At 37.0% G+C, this 26,251-nt stretch overlaps 1 protein-coding gene across 1 annotated transcript in view; it reads left to right on the forward strand.

Moving 5' to 3' along the window:
- Positions 1–252: 252 nt before the first annotated feature.
- Positions 253–26,251, forward strand: part of hpse2 (heparanase 2) — a 105,443-nt gene continuing 79,444 nt past the window's right edge. The window contains exons 1-3 of the mRNA XM_048205579.1: positions 253–1,171; positions 3,860–4,014; positions 5,186–5,347. Of these exons, the coding sequence (XP_048061536.1) occupies positions 921–1,171; positions 3,860–4,014; positions 5,186–5,347 (568 nt within the window). The 5' untranslated portion in view covers positions 253–920. The remainder of the gene's footprint in view (positions 1,172–3,859; positions 4,015–5,185; positions 5,348–26,251) is intronic.

A 26,251-nucleotide genomic window follows, 5' to 3' on the forward strand; every position in this document is an offset into this window, starting at 1 on the left:
ATTACTTGTATTGAAAGTCTGAGCGATGTTCATCTTACGCAACTTTTCGGTTACTTCTTTTTGCGTAAACTTATTAAAAAGAAAACAAGTGGCAGTCTTTCACTATTTGCAATCACTCAAATGCAACAATAATATTGCATCGTTCTCAGACATCGCAAACAACAGGACTGAATTTTAAAATAAGGTGAACAGTTGATTGGACTACATGTGGTCATTTTGACCGTCACATTTTTTTTAGACGATTAAAGGAAAACTACATATTGTTTTAGTAATTGAAATTCAATTTTTAGTAAATAGAAATAGCAGAAAACAAGACTAGAGTCTTTAAAAAAATAACAATATTCCAATTAGAACCAGAAAGGGCGTTTTAGCTTGATTCCATTGGAGAACCTTTTTACTTTTTAATAGTTCTTTAGAACACAGCCATATGCTGGTGTTTAAAAACAAACAGCATGTGAAGAACCTATAAATGTAACATCAGTAACCTTTTAACTCGTACAGCCATAGTTGTGGATATAAAAAGAAGATTCTTTGAAGAACCATGGCTTCTCTGTTTGCTTCTATTTATTTTATTTTGTTATTTTTTTTTACCTTTTTTCGTGCAGGCAGAGAAATTCTGCTTCAGACACCCCCACCAGAAGACGCTTCTGTTAAATAAGAGTCATCTTACCTTTAAGAGCCGTTGCGTTACTACAGAGGGCGGTGCAGGGGCAGCAGTGTGATGGAGGCTGGCCCTGGGGCGTCAGTTTACTCCAGCTAACTCCAAAACAGCTGAAGACAGGGGGGCTGAAAGAGACATTAGCGATCCTCGCTCTAGGAGGGGCATAAAAACACTTCAGGTGCTTTTTTGATCGGGTTTTATAAGGAGATCTCTGCTGGATCTCCCTCACTGCGCTCCGCCCGGTGCTTGAGGACAGAAGATGCCCAGGCAGTTCCTCTGCCCAGTGTTCGGCTCGTCACTGTGGTTGGCACTGATACTCCAGTCTCTCATTTCCTCCGCCGCTACCTACAGGAGACCAGTGTCCGGAGGGAAGAGACAGAGCTTTCTGGAGAGAACCTTAATTTTACTGGACGTGAATACTCGAAGCCCGGTGAAAGTTTTGAATGACAACTTCCTCTCGCTGCAGTTGGACCCATCTATCATAAAGGATGGCTGGCTGGACTTCTTAAGGTAATGCAGTTTTGCAATCGCATCCTGCGCCTGGTGATGCTTTGGTGATGCTGATGTGTTTGTGTTTATTTAGGAAGACCAGAATTGCCTGTTGGAAAAGCCTGATTTGTTTTGGAACACGGTAGCGGCATGGTTTAAAACTGGTAGACCATATCGGACTAGCAACATACAATCTTAAAGTGGTCAAGCTTGACCAGATAATGACCAGCTAGAAACCATTTTCCATGTTCCAACCACAGCTACCCGGCTTAAACTGGATTTTCCAACAGGAACACTACTAGACATTATCAATAAATCTTTCCAGTACTTCTCAAACACCTAATAGGCTACTGATATCTAATAGCATACTATTTTTTAGTCTATCAACCGCTCCCTTAGTAGGCTACACAACCCAGTATTTTTCTAAAAGTAGGTTACCAACCCCTTTTGCTCTTATTAGATGTTTAAACTTACATATTTGGTCGCGCTCTTTGGAAATTAGCATTTCTGTGCAGTTTATAATGTTATCATGTAAAACACCACGCGTTTTCGCAATCATGGACATTAATTTTACGCATAAAGTAGAATTTATCATGTTTACTCGCGAGGCTTAAAACAACATCTGTTTAATCCCAATGAAACAGTGTTGTGGGATGATGTTAGTCCATGATATCTCTCTGAATGGATCTACTCGACGTGCGAATAAGAATTGTATATCAGAGCGTGAACCCTTAATATAGCCTACATACGCGCAGATTTGAATGGTTGTGATAATTTGCACACCAGGGCTTGACCTGGAAGTGAATATGAGTGTCCCAGCCCCCAGAGGAGAAAAGACACAAAAACATACGGAGAACCGAAATGTAAGTGTCTTTTATAGACCCTAACAGGTTTGAGTAACGATATAGCCTAGTGTTAACTCCCGATATGCAATCGAATAATTATTATTATAGGCAGGATGAGGTGTTGGAACAAGTATAATCAAAAGAATTTAAGAAGTGGCCCACATAAATCTGAACCCCAATCTGCTGTCGTGGCATTATTGTTCGTTTTCTGTCGTGTACAGTGCACGTTACCGCAGATTTATGTGGTAGGCTATAGCCTTTGGGTTTTACATTTTGCGTATAGCCTACTTCGTTTCATTATATGTATGAAATAAAACCAGGACCAAATAAAAGCGTAATTTGACTTTACTATAGTACACTTACCCACAACTTTGAGATTTAAGATATTGTTTTCCCCCTATCTTATTTGGTTTAAAAACAACCTCGCAACAGATTTGAATAGTGGTAGCCTATTTGTTGCCCAATGTTTAGCTCATGATATGCACATGCACACGTTCAAAATAAGGTTTTCATAATATTAATGCTATAGGCATCAATAATACCCATAATGGTATGTATTTATATCTAAATGTAGTGCAGTTATTGTCGCCATTATTCTGCCGTACGTTGCACTAATATTATTTTTCTTTTAAACTGTTAAATTGTAGTCCCAAAATAACATTATTTACGCTTCATGCTCGGTCTGATTAAAATTATTAATTCACATTATTGGACGTGACAGCAGATGAGCGAAATGTGAGTGTATATGCCGCTACTTGCTCGTTTTCTGTCTGTCTCCAAAATGTATTTTCTAAAAATCAGTTTCGGCCCACCGACCACACCACAGGCTTCACCGATTATTTGTGGCAATTTAGCTTGTTTTCTGTTTTACAAAAGAATGTGAAACAATTCACATAATATATTTTATTTCACGACTATTTTATTTTATTGTTCTTTTATTTTATCTGTTGTTGTTTAAGTTGTGGACTCTCATAAGCGGAATATTTGCGCAATTTATAGGCCTACTTTTATGTGAATCTTTTACAGCTTCTCTTTTTACGACTGGTACCGTATTATGTCTCATTATTTAGGAAAGCACTAAAAGAAGCTTGTATTTAGCCTATTTATTTAGAAAGAAACGAGCGTGTAGCACCACAGACTACAGCTCTGTGCGAAATAATCAGCACTGCGGCCTGAAACACAAAGACTCAATCTCACGAATTTCAGTCCTGCTGTGAGTTTCCGTAAGAAAGTTAAAGCACCAATCTAATGGCGACAACCAGGTCACTGCAAACAAAAAAATATCATATCAAATAAATAATATAAAAAGAAGTTTATAATTATTTATGAGTTTGGAGATATTATTGCTGTAAAAATTATCCTTTTTTTCTCGTGCCGGCATTACAGACTTTATATCGTCAAATGCAATAAGACAGTGTAGCACATAACATATAGGCTATATATATGTGTGTGTGTATGTTATATAATGTTTTTGCGTCTTTATATAATTTAAAAGGGTAAAGATCTATGTTAACTAGCCTTAAAGAAGAAATTAATTAATTTATTCAGTTTATTGTACATGTTCCCTCTAATGTTCTAATATCGTGAAGTAAATCTTCATGATTTTATGCACTATTCAATATGTTTAATCAGGTAGCCTAAATAACTTGCTTCATATGGTGACTACTATTTACTATGACTGAATCAGAAAGACTACTTTAGGCTGCACACATGAAAGTCATTTTTAAGGATCCTGAAATAACTCCTTAAGTTAAGCTCTGTTCAAGTTTTACAGTGTAGTTTTCTTCGCAGTGATTCTGTAGTAGCCCTACGGGTTTCTCTGAGAATAGCTGGATCTGTGATCTACATCTTTCTGTATCCACAGCTCCAAGCGGTTAGTCACTCTGGCACGGGGACTCTCTCCAGCTTATTTGAGGTTTGGGGGCAAACGGACTGACTTCCTTCAGTTTCATAACCTGAAGAATCTTGCAAAGTTTAGAGGGCCTGGACCGGACTATTACCTCAAAAACTATGAAGATGGTGAGATCTAATTTGGTCATTTTCAATTAGGCAGATATTTTATTGAGATGAAAAAACAAGTTTGTACCTCAGAAAACTTGATGAAGAAAAAACACTAAACTATGGAAAATTTAACTATATTCCATATTAGGTATAGTTTGCCCAAAAATGAAAATTGTCATCATTAAGACCTTCTTTCATCTTTAGAACACAATTTTTTTTTTTAACGAAATCTGAGCGATTTTTGTCCCTCCATTGACAGCTAGGCAACTACCATTTTGATGCTTCAAAAAGTTCATAAAGAGATCGTAAAATTAATCCATATGAATTGAGCGGTTTAGTTCAAATTATCTGAAGAGACTCAATTGCTTTATACATTATGATGAACAGATTGAATTTAGGTTTTTATTTACATAAAAACATTGATCAGCAAACATAAACAGAAGCTCAACCGAACCTGCTTGAAGCTCGAATACAAACCATTTGCGGAAGCTCAAACGTGCTGCGTAACATGAGAACGAACCTCACTGGTTCTTCTCACACGTCAAACAAACATGCTTGAGCTTCTGTTTACCACAAGTGACGTGTGAGTTGATGAATGTTTATATGTGAATAAAAGCCTAAATTCAATCTGTTCATCATATAAAGTGATCGAGTCTCTTCAGAAAATTTGGACTAAACTGCTCAATTCATATGGATTAGTTTTACGATCTCTTTATGAACTTTTTGAAGCATCAAAGTGGTAGCTGTCAATGGAGGGACAGAAATCTCTCAGATTTCATTAAAAATATCTTCATTTGTGTTCTGAAGATAAATGAAAGTCTTACAGGTTTGGAACGACCTGAGAGTGGGCAATTAATGACAGAATTTAAATTTTTGGGTGAACTATCACTTTAAAGCTGCATGTGCATGCGGACAAATGTGCATGCATAAACCTAAAATATATATAAATAAATATTGATGAATTTCATTTATTCAGTTTACGCCTGTAGAAAAGAAATGGCTTTTTAATTATGAAGGCTTTTATCAATAAACACAGAACAGAAAGAAATATATTTTGAGTATCTGGTAAACATGTGCACAATGCAAACCACATTCATACATTGCTCTTTTAGTGGTTAGTTTGTCCTCTTGATGGCCAGATATACACACAAAAAATAACTCCAAAAGCATTCTCGCGGTTTCCATGCAGACATAGTGCGCAGTGACTTCGCCCTGGACAAACAAAAGGGTTGCAAGCTGGCCAGCCACCCAGACATGATGCTGGAACTGCAGCGGGAGAAAGCGGCTCAGATGCAACAGGTCTTGCTGAAAGAACAGCTCTCCAACATCTACAGTGAAGTTACATTAACAGGTAGGAGATTACAGCAACATGCAGATACTGAGCTAATACAGTGTATACTGATGGGTTAGACTTTGTTTTTTTTGCCTCAGAGTTTCAAAAAATATTTAGGTTTTTAACAAATGTATTGAATGGTGCATAATGTTAGTGCTGATCAGTAGGAATCTTTAGTCCTGTAGATGGTTTGATATCTCAGGTGCTTTCTGTGTTTATGTTGTTTGAGCTTGTCTGATCTCTGTTGAGTTGTTTTGTCTCATTGACGTCCAAGAACATTGGTACAGTGATGTAATGGTTGCTGCTTGTTCCAGAAACGCATAGGTTTAAAATGATGAGACGGTCCAGCGCACAATCAGCCAAGCATATGGTTTTATTGATCACTTTCAACAGCTGTGCTTTGCCTGTTTGTAAATCCAGTGTCCAATTTCAGATTTCATAGTCACACACACAGACACTGTCCCAAATGTTCAGATCATTTTAGGGCGAGTAATTGTTTGAAAGGAAGAAATCTCAGAGGACCTGTCAAAGACCTTTGTAGTACCGAAAATGTCAGATCGAGGATAGAATGAAGCTGAATGATGACATATACAAAAGGCCAGTGGAAACAACAGCTGACAATGATTTCAGAAAATGACACTTTGTAAAGCACCCGCTGTAGTTCTGGGAGGAAAAGCAGTTTTTGCCTGCAATTTGAATCCGGTCAGTAGTGTCTTTTGTGTGCATATTTATGAGAATGATTCACTAAAAAATGTGTTGTAAAAAGATGTTTTGGTTGGACCAGGTGTGATATTTTGTTCTGGGTCATACACTGATGGGCCGCACTAGAACTATGTGGTGATTTCTGTTGCAGAGACACTGTTGAAGGATTAATTCACTCCAGAATTAAAATTTCCTGATTATTTACTCACCGCCATGTCATCCAAGATGTTCATATCTTTCTTCAGTCGAAAGAAATTAAGGTTTTTGAGGAAAACATTCCAGGATTTCTCTCCATATAGTGGACTTCAATGGGGACCGATGCAGATTGCAGTTTCAATGCAGCTTAAAAGTGCTCTACGCAATCTCAACCGAGGAATAAGTTCTTATCTAGTGAAACAACTGGTCATTTTCTAAATAAATAAAAATGTATATACTTTTCTTGCACTAGCTCTGCGACGCGCGTCCACAATTTCACACATTACGTAATCACGTTGGAAAGGTCACGCGTGATGTAGGAGGACGTACAGACCCAGTGTTTACAAAGCAAAAAAACAACGATGTTGGACGATTTTGAAGTTGGAGGAGAAAATGAGATTCGTTTTTTCGCCCTATCCTACCTTTTAAACACTGGGTCGATACTTCGACCTACATCATGCGTGACTTTTCCAACGAGATTACGTAATGTGTGAAGTCGTGGTCGCGCTTCGCAGAGCTAGTGCAAGACGAGTATTTGTGGTTAAAAATATATACATTTTTATTTTTTTAGAAAATGACAGATCATTAGATAAGATCCTTATTCCTCTTCTGGGATCGTGTAGAGCCCTTTGAAGCTGCACTGAAACTGCAATTTGGACCTTCAACCTGTTGGTCTCCATTGAAATCTACTATATGGAGAAAAATTCTGTTTTTTTTCCTTAACTTCTTTTTGACTGAAGAAAGACAGACATGAACATGTTGGATGACATGGGGGTGAGTAAATTCTGGACGGAACTAATCCTTTAAGGGACATTTTTTTGGGGGGGGCTTCCTTGACGGATTCGTTTTTTTCATTGTTTTATTATTATAATCGTAGCAGTAATCTCAATGTAAACTAAAATCACTATCAGGTACAGTCAACCGGAGCGAGATTATTTGTTTAAAGCAGATTTACTGTGGAAAGATTGTACTAAATTTTATGTCAAGCACTGTGCGAGTTCCAGTGCAGGTCACGCTGCATGTTTTCTTATTAATATTGATATACAAGCTCAGATGAGAATTTCTGAACTGCTCTTGGCATCAAATAGACCCGAATGTTGTTCATTCATATATAAACCATTATCGTTTTCATGCCAGATACAGCAAAAAGCACTTTTCTAACTTTCAGCCGTATTTTCCAAACATCTTTTTACGCACATCTGCGTTTGACAGGGCGGCTGTAAGAGGAATTAGGACTAAACACACTTAGCAAAGGAATCTCTCTCTCCGTGGATCTCAGCATGTGTGCTGTAGCAAAAAGCCCGTTGTGTGCATGACTGATTGGTGAGAATGAAGACACCTGGGTGTATGGCACAGACGGGTCTGTTAGCAATCAGGACGCCCCCTGCGCAGTCACTGGCAGGTGGCAGGGGAATTGCAGTGAGATGTCCTGCCCCATCCATTTCCACTCGGCACAGGTCGGCTTTTCTGACCCTTTCTCATTACAGCTATCAGTAATAGGCGCGAAAGCCCCCTGCCAGTTAAAACAAACCGTGGTGAGACAAGCCCAAGGTCATACTAGCTTTCACCTCTACACTCGCTACAGTTTAGTCCAGTTTAGTTAAAGCAAACCATCTGAGACAAGTCGAGGTCAGGGCGCTTGAAACTCTCAAGTTGCTACAGTTCCACGCTGCTTTTACGTTCCATGATGCTGCCTGTTGTTTGAGCTCCTCTTTCACTGCATTCTCCGAATTCAGTCATTGTTTGTTTCTTACAATTGAATGTAGCAGTATAAAAGATTTGTATTTCCTGTATTTATGCTTGTAAGGAAAAGAACAGTGTAAAAAGTGAATTTTAGATTAGAAATTAATAAAATAAAATAAAAAACAGTAGAGTGGATGGGTTTTTAACCAAAACTTTGCTTAAAAACCTGTTGTACACAATCTACTACAAGCCTTTTGTCATTTGTTTGATAGTTCATACATTTTAGCAAGTAAAACGTATAATTGTAAACATGAAATCGTGAAATCTTTTAATTATTTTTATGATTATTATATTTTATATAATTATATTTTGGTAGTTATATTTTAAGATGAACACTTTTTTCAGGCTCTTGAGGAATGTATATTTGTACATCTCTCAATCGTCATTTTTTTGTCCAGTATTACATATGTTTTGCCCTCCACAAAGAAAACTACAGAGCTTTGATCGTGAAACTAAACATTTATATCATCTTACTAAGACATATTATTGGGAGATATAGTCTGCTATACTACTATAAAGATTTCACTGATTTACCTGGCAAGCCATCAGAATTTCATCTTACTTTTTGGCCATATAAATATCAGCAACTGCACCAAATTGCATATTTTTGCTCCGTTTGGGCCTCTTAATGATACTGAAGTGTTTTTTCCTTGAATGTGAGTTCCATATCATATCATATGAGCCATAAAAGTCTGATGTGTCAAATGTTACTCAACAAAAAATGCATTAAAAAAAAAAAAAAAAAAAAAAATCTGGCTATTATTTCATATGTATGGCTTTACAGGGTTAGGTGATGAGCTGCCACGTTGAGATCATATGAACAGCAAAATACTATTTGCTTTATCATGACTGACTGCAAATAACACATTTTTACAGTACCATTGGTATACACTAAAAAAATGCTGGGTTAAAACAACATAAGTTGGGTTAAAAATGGACAAAACCCAGCGGTTGGGTTAAATATTTGCCCAACGTGCTGGGTAGTTTTATTTAACCCAACTATTATTTAAATATTATTATATGGCTTAAAATGAACCCAAAATAGGTTGGAAATTAAAAATCTTTTAATTAATATTTATTAAACTTATTAATAAATGTTCATTTATTAAATATATTAATGAATGTTAATTTCCAACATATTTCGGGTTAATTTTAAGCAAACAATACAGTAATTTTTAAACAATAGTTGAGTTAAATAAAACTAACCAGTAGTAGGGCTGTGCAATTAATCGTATTTTTTTCGGCTTCCAACGATTATGAAAACAAGATAATCGAGGTAAAACGATTACTGTAACTTACCGCTGCTGCATTCCGTTCAGCACACCTTCCTTTCCTTCACAGTGGTGCGCTTTCATTCCTCCCTAAACCAAACTTAACATCCAAATCAGCCGAATAACAGAGGGATGTAAAATGCCGTCAGCTGTTGTTAAACTTCAGGTCGTGTTTGATATTACACATAAACCGTGCTATTAAAAAGCGCATTAAACCGCGAAACGGACGCTGTTCCCTAGGCGGCCACCTGTGCGCGCGCTCCGAGAACGCGCATTAGCAAAGGACTTCAGATACGCGCCTAAACAGTCAAAATAGCCAACACAAATATATCAAAATGCCGTTTTGGTAAGTATCCTCGTAAATGCAGTCGGTTATGTCAAGTGTACACTGAGAAAGTGCGCGTGTGTATTGCTGCCTTCACGTGCTATCGGAAATTTGATAATTACCACTTAGTCGTGATTACGAGCTCATCGCATTCATGTTGCGAAATGAAAGGGTGTTCATGTGCAATTTTTACCTAGCAAACTCGTGTTTACCATCATTTCGAAACCTCGTGAAGGCAGCATAACAGTAGGCCTAGCTCTTAAAGGGACAGCAGCCAACATTAATGATTGCTAAAGTCATTGTTAATCTAACAAGAAAAGACAAAGATAAAATCACTCACTGCTCTTGAATTAATAACTTTTTTAGTTTTAAATAAGAATTGGTCAATTTAATGTATACAGCAGTTATTTTATTACTTTATTCAATTTCTGTTGGGTATTACTTATCTGTTAGTACATCTTTCCGAAAAACCAAAAAGAACTGTTTATTTCATTTGTATTTTTGTTCTGTTGTATTTTTTGTCTGCTTTGTTTGTAATTAGTTTCTTTGTTCTTATTTAATTGTTGACTGTTTATTATCTTCTGTAGCTGTTTTGGGGACTTTTTACTTACATTAATTAACCTAGTATTAGTTTTTGCTGAAGTATTGATAATTGTGAAATTTCACTGACATTTAAAATTACTCATATCATGAAATAAGACTTTGATCACATCACCAATAATCGTGTTAAATAATCTTGATTTCAATATTGACCAAAATAATCGTGATTTTTGCTATAATCGAGCAGCCCAGTAGGTTCGGCAAACATTTAACCCAACTGCTGGGTTTGTCCATTTTCAACACAACTTTTTTTTTTTTTTTTTTTTTTTAGAGTGCAACAATGTCTTCCAATTACCGAGGGCACCTTTAAAGTTTAATGCTTTGGTTGTGGCTAAACAAAATGTTCCATCCTAGGTGTTTATTGATTTAAGCTTGTGTTTCATTTTCTATAGACTTTGCACAAGAATATACACACAACACAATTTGGCAATATGGTTAAATAGATGCAGGAAAGAAAAGATCAATCAGAATTTAGTATGCAAATAGACAAGGATTTCCAAAAATATAGCACTCAAAATGGCATTTTATTTATTTAGAACAAATCTATAAATTTAGTGAATACTGACAGACTTTCATTTAGAAAATATTAGGACAATATCTCTATGATTGTTGTATTTGGATGATGTTGTCTTTTTTTGTTACGTTTTGAATGGTGAACCTTGTCCAGGTCATTTCAGGCTTAGGTGTGCAATTCAACGTAGTTGTGTGCTAAATGTTTTGTTAACATTAAAACCTCTGATTATATAGATTCAAATATAATGAGAGGTTTTAATGTTACTAAAAACAAACAGCAAAACCGAATTGCACACCCAAAGCTGAAATGACAACACAAGGTTGGAATATAGTCTATATGTAAGGGCTGAATTGTTTGCAGAAATTGAATACTTAAGAGTTGGGGATTTAAAACAAACCCAGACCAGAATGTTTGTGAAAAATCAATCAAGTGTATTACTGAATTGACTAGTATGGCCAGTGTAACATTCACCTTCAAAGACTTGTTGGATTTGTTGGACATTGTAACCGTACATTTCATCAGTGTGTTAGTTTGAAGTGCTGATAGAGTGGTGGATTCATGAATATGCTTGCATTCATAACCCCACTACAGATGTGTATATCATTCAGTACAAGCAGACATATTAAATATGATAAATATCCACAGTACACCTCTCCAAATGACTTATGCGTCCTTTGTTCGTAACCTGTTCCTGGAAACTTCTCTCTTCCACATGCATTGAGTGAAGTGTCAACTGATATGTAGCTAAATGTGGTGAAGGTAAATTCCATCATGTGCTCAGAGCTTGGCTGTAGAGGGCTTTATAGTTGTCATCGTGTGATTCTCAGCGTGTCTGAGGTCACGGTGCACTTTAGATCAGTGTGCAGCCCTACAGCCGGTTTCCCAGACTCTCAGGAGAGCGGCATTCATCATAAATAACTGTCTCTTTAAATCACACGAATTTGCTTGCTTACGCTCTCTTGCGTTCTTCAGCTCAAAACTGCTCTCCTACGTCCACTTAAAGACACGAGGGAGTCTCTCTGTGTGATGCTAGCATGTTAAAATGCTACATTCAAAGCTATTTCCTGCCTGTTTGCACTAAGACAAATGACAGGAAGTTGTCCAGTGAGGGTAGTTTGGGTATCAGCTAGCTGACGGTTAGCCTTTAGCCTCTCATTTTCGTTGACGGCAGTAACTGCTTGAGTTTTTGGTCCTCAAATAGTCATTAAAAAGTAAGGAAATGTTATGTGGGGTGAGGAAACCTCCTGTAATCTTTCTGCGTAAAATAAATGCTTAAATCTGAGAAAATGAGGAGTGGCTTTGACCAGATGCTGTCTGGAGTGAGATCGTGCCATTTCACAACACTGCGTCATTTGTTTTCCTTCTACAAGTGTGGGTAACATGCCCATGTTGTTCAGAATTGTTTTTTGGCTCATGGAGCACAGATTTTTGTCCAGTTGAAAACGTTTGCTCCAGAGATGGGCGGTTATTTCATTGAAATGATTGCTGGAGTATTTTGATGAATACCGCATGGCAGAATTTGATTTGCCAGTCATCGAACAGTCTTCCTGTCCTCTTCTCTCTTCTTGTCTGACTGTGCTCAATGTGACACAAAGAGTTGGGAGTCTTTTCCTCCTCCCCCAGCAGCAGTGAAAACACACATGTGTGCACTCAACACAAACACAGTGAGCGCACGTAGAATAGTGTGCTAATGATAGATCTGAGGCTCTGACAGATGTTTCTGCCTGTGAAAGAAAACATGATTTTTTTCTATATCTGAGACATTAAGCAGATACTCACACACATGTATAATATTCTCCAGAAGAGTTAAAGGGATAGTTCACCCAAAAATTAAAGAAAAATTCTTTCATCATGTACTTACTCTCATGTCGTTCCAAACCCATAAGACTTTTGTTCATCTTCGAAAGAAAAATTAAGATGTTTTAATCAAATATGAGAGATTTCTGTCCCTCCACTGAAAGCCTATTCACCCAAAACTCTGATGCTTAAATGTTCACACAGAGATGAATCCAAGTCTTCTGAAGAGAAACGATCACTTGAATAGATTTAATTTCAGCTACTATTCACATATGAACACTGATCTGCAAACATATAGCACTCAAATATTATAAAGAGAAGCTCAGTCGTACTTGTGTGACATATGATAATAAACCTCATTGGTTCTCTCATGTCAATCAAGTGCGGTTTACCATATTTGAGTTCACTGATAAATGTTTACGTGTTAATAAAAGCCAAAATTAAAGGGATAGTTCATCCACAAATCATTTACTCACCCTCAAGTTGTTCTAAACCTGTATGAGTTTCTTTTTTTCTGTTGAACACAAAAGAAGATATTTTGAAGAATGTTGGTAACCAGACAGTAGACTTCTATAGTATTTTTTTTCCTACTATGGAAGTCAATGGCTACCATCAACAGAAGAAAGAAACTCATACAGATTTGGAACAACTTGAGGGTGAGTAAGTTATGACAAAGTTTTCATTTTTGGGCTTTAAATCTGTTTATCATATAAAGCAACTCTGTCTCTTCAGAAGACATCTATTAAACTATTCATATGGATTTATTTTACGGTCTCTGAATGAAGAGTTTTTGGTGAATAGAGGGACAGAAATCACTCAGATGTCATTAAAATATCTTAATTTGTCTTGCAAAGATTAACGAAACTCTTATGTGTTTAGAATGACACGAGGGTGAGTAAATGACGACAGAACTATCCTATTTGAGTGAGCTATCCCTTTAAGAGCTGAATATCATACAAATAGTGCACACATGAATGTTCCTTTTGCATGTTGCAAAGCTAATGAACAATATTATGATAAGCATAAAAATGTATAGCATGCAGTAAAATTGTCTGTTTAATTTCTATAAAATAAAAGGTGGTCACGATAATACAAATAAAACAATTTTTTTCACTTATTATTAAGCATAATTTTTTTTACAACTATAAAGAGAGAGTTGCAGAGAGAGATGTTGGCAAACATGACGTGAACATTTACAATCTCAGTGTGTGGCATGAGTGAACAGAACTGTAAATAAATGAGACACTAATACGTATAACAGACTGTATAGAATGTTTCCACGTTGCCCATTACTCAAGGCCTTGCTCTTTTAAACGACCATAAAACAACAACTGAACTGGAAAAATAAAATGTGCCACAACAGAAGGTTATGAAGACAGAGTGGACTCTAGACATCTCGTAAATGTAACAAAGAGCTGTCAGCCTCAGACTGCGCTATATATTGCTGTTCAATTTGCCAAATGAAGTGATAAACTAGCCTTCAAATGAATTTGCAAGTAGAAACAGATAATAGCAGCATATTTACAATTTTCAAAATAATGAAAATAAACTGTGACCAAATGTTAAGAGAAAACAGATGTTTACAATGCTAGGAAGGAGCCGTAATTCCCTGCTGGGTACACAAACGCAATCTAATAATGATGTTAGCGTCAAAATTAGTTTTAGATCTTAAATGCCTTGAAAATGAATTACACTTTTTGAAAATATCATGTGGTCCAGTGTGGATAATATAATTGTTATTGAAATGAATGAAGGTGGTTTTTGTAGGTTTTTACAAACTAGGCTCACAGAAGCAATTCTAATGATTTGGTTATTGTTTGTCAATCTGTTGTAATTCGGGAGATCTTTTTAATACTGTGGTGATGAATTTCTGAGTCGTTGGTGATTAAAGTTTCAAAAGCATACTGTGATCACCAACATGGCTGGAGAATATCATTTTATTCAAAGTCTGTTTTCTGAAATATGAGGTGGGCCAGGAGATTTTGTTTCATTTTTGTTTTGGAGGTAATATTTCTACAAATTCCGAGCCAGGGGTTTGTGGGATTTGGAACGGCCAAATTTTACACTTTTGCATCAGTTCCCTTTAGCATCAAAATCTAGGAAATGAACGATGACATGATACATTAATCTACATCTCTTTAGTGGTTTTACCAAGTCACACATATTGGAGTTATTTGCTTGGCCTTACCATGCAACACAAAATACCAAATATTAATCCAAGATAATCCAAGCAAAGGAGTTCCCTTTCTTGTGATTGTTATAAAGCTCTAAGCGTTCAGTCTTTGAAGTTTCCTTTTCATTTGATTCATTCATTTGATAGTGGTTTTTAAATGAGTCATTGTGCATGAGAACTGCACTGCAGCAGCTGCAGGTAGTTTAATACCACCCCTTCATAAACAAATATTAAACAGCTACGATTCCCAAAGACATCTGTGTTCTTACCACATACGTTTCAAGTGCAGACATGACTAAAACCTTTATTAAAAATCAATAAAGAATGTAATTGCGTGAAATGCTGTAATGAAATCACCGTAGCAATCGCAAAATCTCAATGGGCTTCATTCAGGAAACGCGAGCAGAGCAAATTTCTGTGCAAATCGCCTGAAAAACCATTGCGACGCAAATTGCCGCGTTTAATTCAATTGGATTTATGAATGTTTTACAAAGAGATTCGTTCTGCTTGTGTTTCATGACTGAGACCCAAAGGATTTCCCATTACACACTAAAATGCACTTATTTTTGTTATTACTCGGAGATTTATACATTTTTTGATTATGTCAAGTTCCAAATTGCCATATAAGTAACACACCTTGCAAATTATACACTTCCGGGACTTAGAATTTGGAACTTGAGCTAATATAATCAAATAATAAATAAATCGCTGTGTAAGAAGTGTGCACTTTAACTTTAATGAAGGACGTATGTTTTGAACACGGAATTGAAGACAAACGAAAGCAAACCAATCTTGCTCTTGCCTACATTCATCCTCAATTCCTCGTCCAAAACATACATCTTTCATTAATCATACGTCCTTCACAAACACAAGATAACAACCAATCTTGTGTTTGCCTTCGTTGGTCTTCAATTCCTTGTTCAGAACATACGTCCTTCATTACTTACAGACTTGTAGCATTGCCCTAATTAAGCTGTCAGTCGATATTCACAGGCTTGCCCCAGAGCACAATTATATTCACTGTTTTTTAAGGAATTAGCACTGTTGGACATTTTGTTAATAGCCGACATCACAAAGACTGAAGGAAGTGATTGTTGTGGCAGCTTGGCGTTATGCGAGGTGAAGTCTGGTTATATATTGCCGTGGTGATTTCACCTGGCAGCTTCAGTACTCTCAGCCTGGTTGGACATTGATTTAACTAGTTTTAATGTTCCAAGGACCATCTGGTTTCACCACAAGTTCACCCTGAATGTTGAACTTTCTCTAGGAGAATAGTCAGGGTTGTGTGCCATTTTGAAGAATGTGCCATTGAGATTTAAGACACAATTGAGACAGAAAACAGGATGAAGAATTGTAATATGAATTTAAAAAAATAATAATTATGCTTTAAACATGTTAAGATATACACAACGTATCGGGCAATTACATATTTGAAAAGTGATTACACAACACCATTCTACACTTTTTCATCTGGCCAAACATCTACCAAATATTTAATATAACAATAATAATTAATATTAATAATATTATAGTATGTATTTGTTTAATTCTTTGGCTATTTGGAGCTATTTTATTGGCGAAAAAAGTATGCAACGTTATATATGGGCCATTCTACAGAATTGTTTCAAAGTCAGAGTTGGAAACGTCTTGAAAAAAATGTCTTTTTCCACAAATTTTGTATGTATGCAAATCGTATAATATCCAAGGTACACATTTCTAGTAATTGTGCAGTTAATTCTCATATTGCATTTTCAGAAAGTTTGTCACTACCAAAACACAATAGTAAATAATTTAATAAGAAGGGTTACATTGACCTATTAAGATTTTGTTTACATATGTATATTTGCTATTTTTTAAAAAAAGGTTTTCACAGATATATCAATAACAATTACAATTTTAACTAGGGCTGGGCGATATATCGCATGCAATTGTCACGCGCATTTCGTCAGTAAAGCCGGTTCCCTGATTCCCCTTGAAAGCAGGTGATGGCATTTTGGCGGTAATCAGAGAGCCGGCTTTACTGACGAAATGCGCGTGAAAATAGCATGCGATATATCGCCCAGCCCTAATTTTAAGAATATTTCAAGTGTAATTTATGAGATTTGTTGCATTTTGAATCCAATCTTTCTTTGTAAAAGTTTGATAAAGTTTATCATACTGATTGATAAAGTTTATCATACTGATTTCAAAGTTAGTTTGAATATACATTGAACCAAACACTATAATAACATCTAATGCAACATACTTTATTTTTGACAAAACATCCATGTTTTGGTCATGAATGCCCATTTTCGGTAGCGACAATAATGTTTTTGTAGCCACGATATCACATTGCAGACTTTTAAGTCGCATACTAAAACATTGTATTTTATTTAATTTTGATATTGCATTTCAGAGTAGGATATAATGGTTTGGATTGTATTCTGCTTGGAGATCTGATCCAATACAGGTCATAGTTCAGGAAAGTAAGTGTATGTCAGTCTGCTATTTTCATATTCTGGCTGATCACAGGCTGCTGGCTCTGTCCTCCACGCCGTCATGCGCGGTTCTGTGATGTTTCAGACACAGGAGAGACTTGTGGCTCATGAACGTCTCATCTGATTTGTGCTCTCACTCCAACATGTATCAGGTTTCTCTTTTCTTCTGGAGTATTTTTTAATAGCACAGCTGCTGAACTCTTCTCTGGACTATTCAGACTGAACAGAGACCCCAAGCTCAGTGGGTCTGCTGCAGAAATTTATTAAAACTGCCTAAAGATATGCGAATTATGTGAGGAGCTGGCTAGATCTAGATGTTACCACCTGTGAAGAGGGTATTATTCATTTTTATGTTCTTTGTCAGTAGTTGTTTTGCTCCTGCAACACCTGTCATGGATGATTAATCATTCAGATGCTTCCCACTGAGGTAATTTTCTCATGTGTGATCTTTTGTCCCAAGATCAATACTGAGGCCAGAACCACAAACGTGTTTTGGCAGCCGGGACATCACACATGAGAAAAAAACAATATAAACTGGACACAAGAGCAAATACTTATTAGTGTAATCGCATTTGTACTGACCCAGACAGCTTCTCTTAAGTTTTCCACTTTCATAAATGATAATTAGCTTAAGTAATGCCCATAAAACCTAAACACATTTGCATAGTGATCTGAATTGCTGGCTCAGAGACAATATGCTAGCATTTAAAGCAATACTGTATGTAATTGAATTAGAACTAACTAACAAATTGATATTAACTGTTAGTTCTGTCATGACAACTCTTGGGAGTGTTTGGCATGGTAATGGATATGACAATGTTGATATGTTTGGTCTTGGTGGAATAGATCTGCTGCGCTGCTGCTGCTGCTGCTGCTGTTATTGCTGCTGCAGAACAAGTACTGGATTTTCTACTGCCAATACATACACACGCTGATGCAGATTTGATGTCTTGGAAACATTTGCAAAACCATGATTAATTCTGTCTCTAAGTAAATATAGCTTTATTTATATAGTACCTTTTTAAAAGTAGTGTTTACAGTTTACAAAATGTCTTAGAGAAAAAGTGCAAAATTACTTTGTGTGATTTCTGAAAGTTGTGTAAAGTCAGTCAAGCCCTTGCCATATATTTTTTGTTTGCAGTATGGATTATTGAGTGGACTGTGGGTGTGGTCTGTGGTCTGAGACTGAGAACATGCTTAAACACTAGTGTGCCAAGGCCAAATGAGGTCATTGCACAATTCCTAGATATAACCATTGATAAGAACGACAGGAAGGTGTCCCTCCAAAAAACATTTCCAAAGTTTTGCTCTTTGACACTGTTTATAGTTTCTCAGAGAGTGTGATGCCAAGCGTATGTTTGGAAATCTAGGATCTACTGTGAGGAACAGCCAAAAATGCTTTCATTTCTATTGTTTTTCCATGAAAAGTCTCATTTGTTAGATGACAAATAATGTTGTATACATTTTATGCAGCATTAGAAAAGTGGATTCTATTTTTAGTTGAAAGAACAAGAAATTAAATTCATTTGCTGTCTCCAATTTTTCCCATTCCTGCCCAGCTATTTGTTTATTTGTAAATCTAGAGGATTTGCCAGAAGCCTGAATATTGACATGTGGAATGCAGAACTATTGCTGCTCAAACTAACCATACAAACAGAACTGTGCGTCTTTGTGTGTGTTAAGGAGAGAGTGTTTGTTGGGGGAGAGGGTGTTCCCAAAATCACTAAAGATTTGGAATAAAAGTTGTTCCTGAACAGTATGTAGAGTATGTTTGTGTCATATTATGACTGAAGCATAAATTTAAAATTATTGCAAAAACAACAACTTTTGTAAGGGAATAGCTATTGAAAAAAAGGAACTTTTTACATGAAAAGCATTAAGGTAAAAGAATAGTTGCTTGAAAATGAAAGTTCTGTCATAATTTACTCACCTTCATGTTGATCCAAAGCTTTTTTTTTTTTTTTTTTGACTTACTCTTTTCCCATACAGTGATTCCCATACCATTTACTTTCATTGTATGGAAAAAAGCAGCTTGTAAATTCTACTGAATGTCTCCTTTTGTGTTCCACAGAATAGAGAAAAGTAATATAGGGTTGGAAAGCCACAAAGCTGAGTAAGTTACAAAACAGAATTTTCACTTTTGGGTGACCCATCACTTGCATATTGGAGGCCATGAAGCCCTTTCCACTAACCTTTGGGTTAGCAGCCCAGATCTTTCACCACATTTGTGATGGTTGATCTGTTTCCTCACAGGGAGGACTATTAGAAAGCTGAAATCTATCAGGCTTTGAATTGAACTGAACTGAACTGGGTGAAATAAAAATATGTGGATGAATGTCAGCACTGCAGCAATGGTGCTAAAACCTCTCTGCAACTCAGATTCAGTAAGTTTTGAAAACCGCGTGTGAAGAAAGCTGTATTCTGCAAGGAATTTTATAAGTCCATAAACATGTAATGAAATTTGCTCTGGTCTAGGGAACATGGGCAGGAAAAGTGAAATTGAGTTTTCTGTGGCAGACTGGAGTGCTTTAAAACAGGTCCGTTAGGAGGGGCTAACCAAAACCCCTCTGCTTTATTTTGTTCGCTTTAAACTTGAGTGACAAGACCTGACGGCTCTAAGCAAAGGCAGATGGAGACTGCCGTTAACTGGGCACGGTAAGGCTAATATAGCACTGTGCTAGTGTCCCATTATGCTAATGTTATTATTAGCACAATTGGCAGCTGCTTATAGTGCTATAAACATTTTAATAACAGTAACATCAGTGTCACCAATTTGATCTCATTGCTGTTAGGAGGTATTCGTACAAAGTGTGATTCTAGCATGTTTAAAAAATGCATGGATACACTTACAGAACTTCAGAGATGTAAAGCTGTTTATAAATCATTTCAGGTTTGTAGATTATTGAATGCACGAGAAAATTTGATTGTATTTATAATAAATTTACAGCATACCATTTATTTATTGTATATTATCGCATAGCACAATCTTGCACAAACATTATACTTGGTCCAACACATTCTCATGGCAATTCAAAAATTCTTTTGAATTTGTGCAATCTCATGTGTAGTTTCATACAATCTGCTTATGCCCTACTAATGGTTAGGTTTAGAGATGAGGTTAGGGGTGGACCCTCATGCATGCATTTTTCTAAAAATCACACTTTTTGTATAAATCACAAATTCATGTGCAAAATTGTCACCTTGCAAAACATTTTTTTATCCGCGATTTTTGGCCCTCTAGCGGTTAATAAACAGAACTGCATGCGTCTTGCGGAGGAACATTCTAGCCGGAGCTACTTTTCTCTGCATGGCGAGTCACGCAGTTACTGTGATACTCTGCGGCGAGTCCTACCAGTCTGGTCTGAAATAGTCCGAATATAAACACTTATTACAAGTGTACCATAATGATTCAGGATAAGACAAAAAAACACGGTTTGGAAATGGATTCATGTTGTATATTCTCATTATATAATTTTTGTAAAATTTGAACACAAAAAAAAGTTGCGGACTGTAGCTTTAAGATCGGGTTAGGGGTGGACCCTTGCGCATATTTTTATTTTTCTAAAAATTGTACATTTAGGTAAGAATCACATCTTACAAAATCATCACCTTGTAAAATAGTTACTTTTGTCATGAGATTGGGTTACCTAAAACGGTCTACTTTGTGTTTTAGATACTGTCAAAATGCAGATATTGTACATTTCGGTATATCTAAATGTGCAACAATGTATGCGTACATTGTGAATATGTATACCTACAAATATTAATGAGATCACATTTATATTGCACATTAGATATATAGAGGTAGATAAATAGAGTTGTTGAGGTTTGTGAGAACAAGTTGTTGTGAAACTGTTTCTAGGTTGTTTTTGAAGCTTCAACAGACGTTTTAACAGACTCAGGCATGCTGATGTCTGTTTCAGGAGGCTGACATGTTTGACTAGGGTAAGCGTGATCTGTCTACTTGAGAATTTACAATGGGAACCCAAGACTAATGTTTTGATGGCTTGTATCTTTGAAAAGAACAGAGCATTTTTTCCAAGCATTTTACCTCAATAAATACCTTCCAGAGAGCATCTGGTGAAAACATGCAACGCAGTACTGAAGTCTATTACAGCGCTGTCAGACACGGTTACTACAGAGACCTAACTCTTCTTTACGTCTGCACCTCTGATGTGGAGCTGAGACCAGCGACTGAACTATGTACTGAGGGGCCTTATTTCATGAGATGAGTCATTATGGTAACTCATCCTTTTAATTTCCACGTATATGTAGGAATAATTCCGGGAAACAAGTTTCACTAATAACCGGTGCAGGTGGTTTGTCTGTTTTTTTGTCAGTGGTGAATTTGGTGTTTTTGCTCATACGCTGTGTGTTTAGTGTTTAGACAGTCTTGTCTAGTTTTAGTCATAGTTTTTATTGTCTGTTTTGCCTAATTTCTAGTTCATTTATTAGTTGCCACAGTCCCTGATTAGTGTCACACCTGTTCCCTGTTCTGTTGATTATCTTCTCTCTGTGTAGTTAAGCCCTCAGTTCTCTTCTGTTCATTGTTTCTAGATTGTGTTTGTGTTTGCAGATCTCTCTCTGTGTGTTTATTAAAGTCTTGTTTTATTGTTCATTCTGCGTCAAGCATCGTCGTTTGGATTACACTACAGCCAACCCATGAAAGAACACAAGACCACAGGAAGATTTATTTTTGGCAAACATTTGAAAATGGATATACCAGCAGTCCAAATGCTCAGTTTGGAGCAGGAGCATCGATCCCTTGAGGACCACACAAGTAACTTTTTAGATCTAGCGCTTGATGCATTTTCCCAATCATTCCCTGCTTTTTTTTTTTTCTTTTTTTTTTCTGGGCAGCCTGAACAAATGATGGTCCTTGAGACGCATTCACTGAGTTTGTGGAGTGGGTGCTGGTACAAAACTCTCCCTGTACTGTTTTCGTCACGAATGAGGACATTGGCAGCTCAACTCCAATCCCATGCCCAGCCGCCATCAGCCATGCATGCTGTGGGAATGCCAGAGCCCACCACTGATTCTGAGCCTGAGCTTTGCCAACAGAGCTGGAGCGAGGCAAATTTAATCTCGGAGCCAAGACCAACACGAGGTGTGTGAACCGGCAACATCATATGTCGTCAAGGGCATATTGGTGGAGTTTGTTGGACTTAATCGGATCCCCGCCCACACTCCCACCGCTGAGGTTAGTGCTGTAAGTTGGGTTGCTGATCTTCAGTCACCACTTTTCTCATCCATTTCCAAGTCCTCAAAGTCATCCCTGGATAAACCTATTTCCAAGTCATCCCTGATTAAGCGCAGCTCCATGTTGTCACTGGTTAAGCCCAGTACCAAGTACTCTTCATCATGGATGGTTCTGCCCAGCCTCCCTCTCCTTCCTCCACTGCCAAAAACGTTCAGCTGCACGGCCTTGTCTCCGCTGTCTCGGAGGCCAGCTGGGGCTTGAGGTGCGGTCGAGGTGAAAGGCGGAGCTAATCGTAGTCAGTTGATGGTCTACATGCTGAAATGGGTTGGGTTGTGTGACGTTTGATCAAGGGAGGTGTGTTTAAGGGCGGTTTTTAGATCAGCGCTGTGGAGCTAGCGGACCTACAGTGGAAACGCAACTTGATTTTGGCCTCGGTGCCTCAGGTCTGTGGCCATAGGCCCAGCCCGGCACGCTGTTAGCCCTGGCTCGCACTGGCCCGACAGTGGAAAAGCGGCTATTGCTTCCTAGGCTCTACCCTGGACTGTCATCCCTCAGGCTCCCTCATCCCTTTTGCTCCACCTTGGACCTCTGACTTCCTAGTCCGGACCTCCCTCTATCCCTCTGGCTCTGCTGGGTTCCTCCTTCCCTCTGGTTCCTCCATGGTCTTCACTCCCACCGTCTTTGCCCTGGTCTGCCAAGCCCATGCCTCCACCTCAGTCATACCCTCCTGCAGCTCAACTTTGCCATCACCCTGGCTCTTCGGCTTCACCTTGGTCTCCACCTTTACCGTCTCTACCTCAGTCAGTCGTCTCCCTGATTCTGTCTGGTCCCTCTACCATGGCTTCATTGATCTACCGTGGAACTTCATGACATGGCTCTGGGTCATCTTCCTGCTCCTCCTGTTATGTCACAGTCATGTTTAGTTCTTGTCTTTAGTTTTAGTAATAGTCTTCTGTTTTGAGTTCTAGTTCATTCATTAGTTGCCATAGTCCATGATTAGTGTCACACCTGCTCCCTGTTCTGTTGATTATCTTCCCTCTGTGTATTTAAGCCCTCAGTCTTGAGTTAACATTTCTGGATTGTGTTTGTAGATCTCTCTCTCTATCTCTCTCTCTCTCTCCCCCTGTGTTTATTAGTCATTTTATTGTTCATTCTGAGTCATCTTTTGGTTTATTCACATCATCTTTTGGTTTATTCTACAGCCAACCCGTGACACAACTGCAATCAGTAGGGGTGCAAATATTTTGGAAAATATGAAAAAAACATGGAAAATAGTTTTAATTATGATTCTTTAGAAATTATGTGAAACAAAAAGAAATTTGTTCATGACTAGTGTTATAAAATATCTTGATATTTTTTTTTTTTTTTTTTAAAAAGCCTATTCTCACCAAGGCTGCATTTATTGTGCAGAGAAAATTGTGAAATATGTACAATGTAAAATAAGTTTTTATTTTAAATCAAGTCACCTGTTTATTTCAAATAAGTTATTACAAGTTTATTACAAAGTTTATTCAAAAGATAAACAGAAAGATAACAATCAATGATGTGAAATGCTGTAAAACAGCTCTACAGAAGACAGCAGTGTCATTATTCAGAACAAGTCAGTTCAGTGCTGATTAAATCTAGTTAAATAACTGTGTAAAGTTAATCAATTATTAAATGAGTTCAATTCCGCTATAAGCAGCCCCACAGAAGACAACAGTGTTGTTATTCAGCTCGATTCAGTTCAGTTCAATAACAGTGTCAATGTTGCGAAATGAATCAATTATGAAGCAATTTAGCTATAAGGCAGCTGTCAGTGCAATCACATTAATATTGCAGTCTTACTGAATATTAAGTGTCTTTTAAACCCCAACTAAGCAAGCAAAAGGTGACAGTGGCAAGGAACCATGAGGTTACAGAAATGGAGATGAAAAAGCTCCAGTCTTCAGTGTCACATGATCCTTTAAATATCATTCAAATATGCTGATTTGCTGTTTAAGAAACATTTCTCATTATAATCATAGTTGATAATACTTGTGCTGCTTTAATATTTACAGTATAGTGGTCGTGCTGCCTAATACAAGTTTAAAAGAGCAGCATTTATTTGCTCTGAAATGGAATAAAATATCAAATTTTCAATTAGAAAAAAAGCCATGAAACCAAGAATGTTTACTGCAAGAATACAGTAAAACAAGTAAACAAGTAATATTAATATATTGTATTTATACGCATTAGTTTAAGAATAAAACGTTTTATTTAACATATATTACCACTGAAACATTTTTTAAACGCCTCAAATTCTGAATAATGGCAAGTTTTGAACCGATTCACTTGATATGGATTGTTTGATAATTCAACGAAAAGAATCAAACTCATTCTAGAGCTGCACGATTCTGGATAAATTGAGAATCACAGTTTATTAATATTATTAATAATAGAGATCATGATTCTGTCATGATTCTGACAACTACAAAAAATAACATGTAACTTTCTCAAGGTTTTTTTCAAATTTTTCGGCACTGTTTATTTATGTTAATTTCTTTAACGGTGCCATATTAATCACAAAGAACATTTGTTCTGAGACCAGAGTGCTGCTTGAATTATTTCTTGCCATCTAGGGAATTTTGCATAGTATGTTGTATGCTTCACGCTTCATATCTCGGGTCAGCTCCATCTGCCCATCTTCTTTCAACTTCAGATAGTTTTATTTGGAAAGGACCAGTCAGGCTAACTGGACAGATGTTTTTTTACCCCCCTCAAATCTATAAACTTCACATTATTACAAGCACTTACGTTCCCAGACGATGATTTACTGCTAAAAGACGATTCATGAAACATCCTGTCACTTAGAGCTGAAAAACACAAACAAACATGTCACAGGAGTTCCTTTTGTGTGAGAGTGGCTTGCGTGTAAATGGAACCGTTCCTGTAGCTCCGACAGAGCTGAACGACGAAAGCCGGCGTGTATTTTGCGATCTGTATGTTTTCTGTGAAGGATGGGCTAATTCTGTTGTCTGAGGAAGGAAATCCTTTGAAGAGGTGCTGTAAAACGGCTCAAGGGCTTTTCAGTGCCTCACCCTTCTTATCCGTGCTGTCTCTTTAAAGAGATCATGGTGCAATTATGGCATTAGTTGGTAATTAGGATCATTTTGGCAGGTATGTGAAAGGAGCTGCTTAGTCCTCTAATCAAATCAGAGTGTCCAGTGGATATTGTGCTGCTCCTGTCAACTGGATTAATTAACTCATTTTTTTCCCCTTTTGGTTATGGTGATGGATTCATTTTTCTTTTAGTTCCCTGGGAATCAAACCCATGACTTTGGTGTTATTTCTAGTGTCATTCTGTACTTTTTAAGATGCATGAACGCTATATTCATGCTTGCAGCAGTCATAAACATTCTGCAGGTAGGCTATTGAACTATATTACTTGGAGGAAGGATTGTTCATTATAATTATTATAATTATTTTAATGAAATGGGTATTGGAGTTTTTAATCATTCTGTTATTCCTATTAGTAATTCTACCATGGTTAAATATGTGAGATATGAAAAAAATGTACAAAGCAAAGTGTTAGACTTAATTGTTTCCTTTAAAGGGGTCATAACATGATTTTTTCTTTTATTTGAATATGTTCCTTGAGGTTAATTTATAATGTAAATAAAGCTTTTTTGCAATAAATAAATGTATGGTTATTTTTAATCCTCATTATGACCCTCTGTCTGAAATGATCCATTTTTAAGGGGCGGCTCCTTTAAGGCTTCTCAGTAAATGGCCACTTTATGATTGGTTATGTCGTTGCATAGGAAACAGTATCAATGCCTAGTGTTTTGAAAGCATTATCCACATAAAATGTCATTTACAAACAAATCATCATGAAATTGTTTACTTCATTTTGCAGTGTAGCTGCTGTCAGATCCAATACAGCTGACTGCTTCATCTGTAAAAA

The sequence above is a fragment of the Megalobrama amblycephala genome, linkage group LG10 (assembly GCF_018812025.1).
Source record: "Megalobrama amblycephala isolate DHTTF-2021 linkage group LG10, ASM1881202v1, whole genome shotgun sequence".
Lineage (NCBI taxonomy): Eukaryota > Metazoa > Chordata > Actinopteri > Cypriniformes > Xenocyprididae > Megalobrama > Megalobrama amblycephala.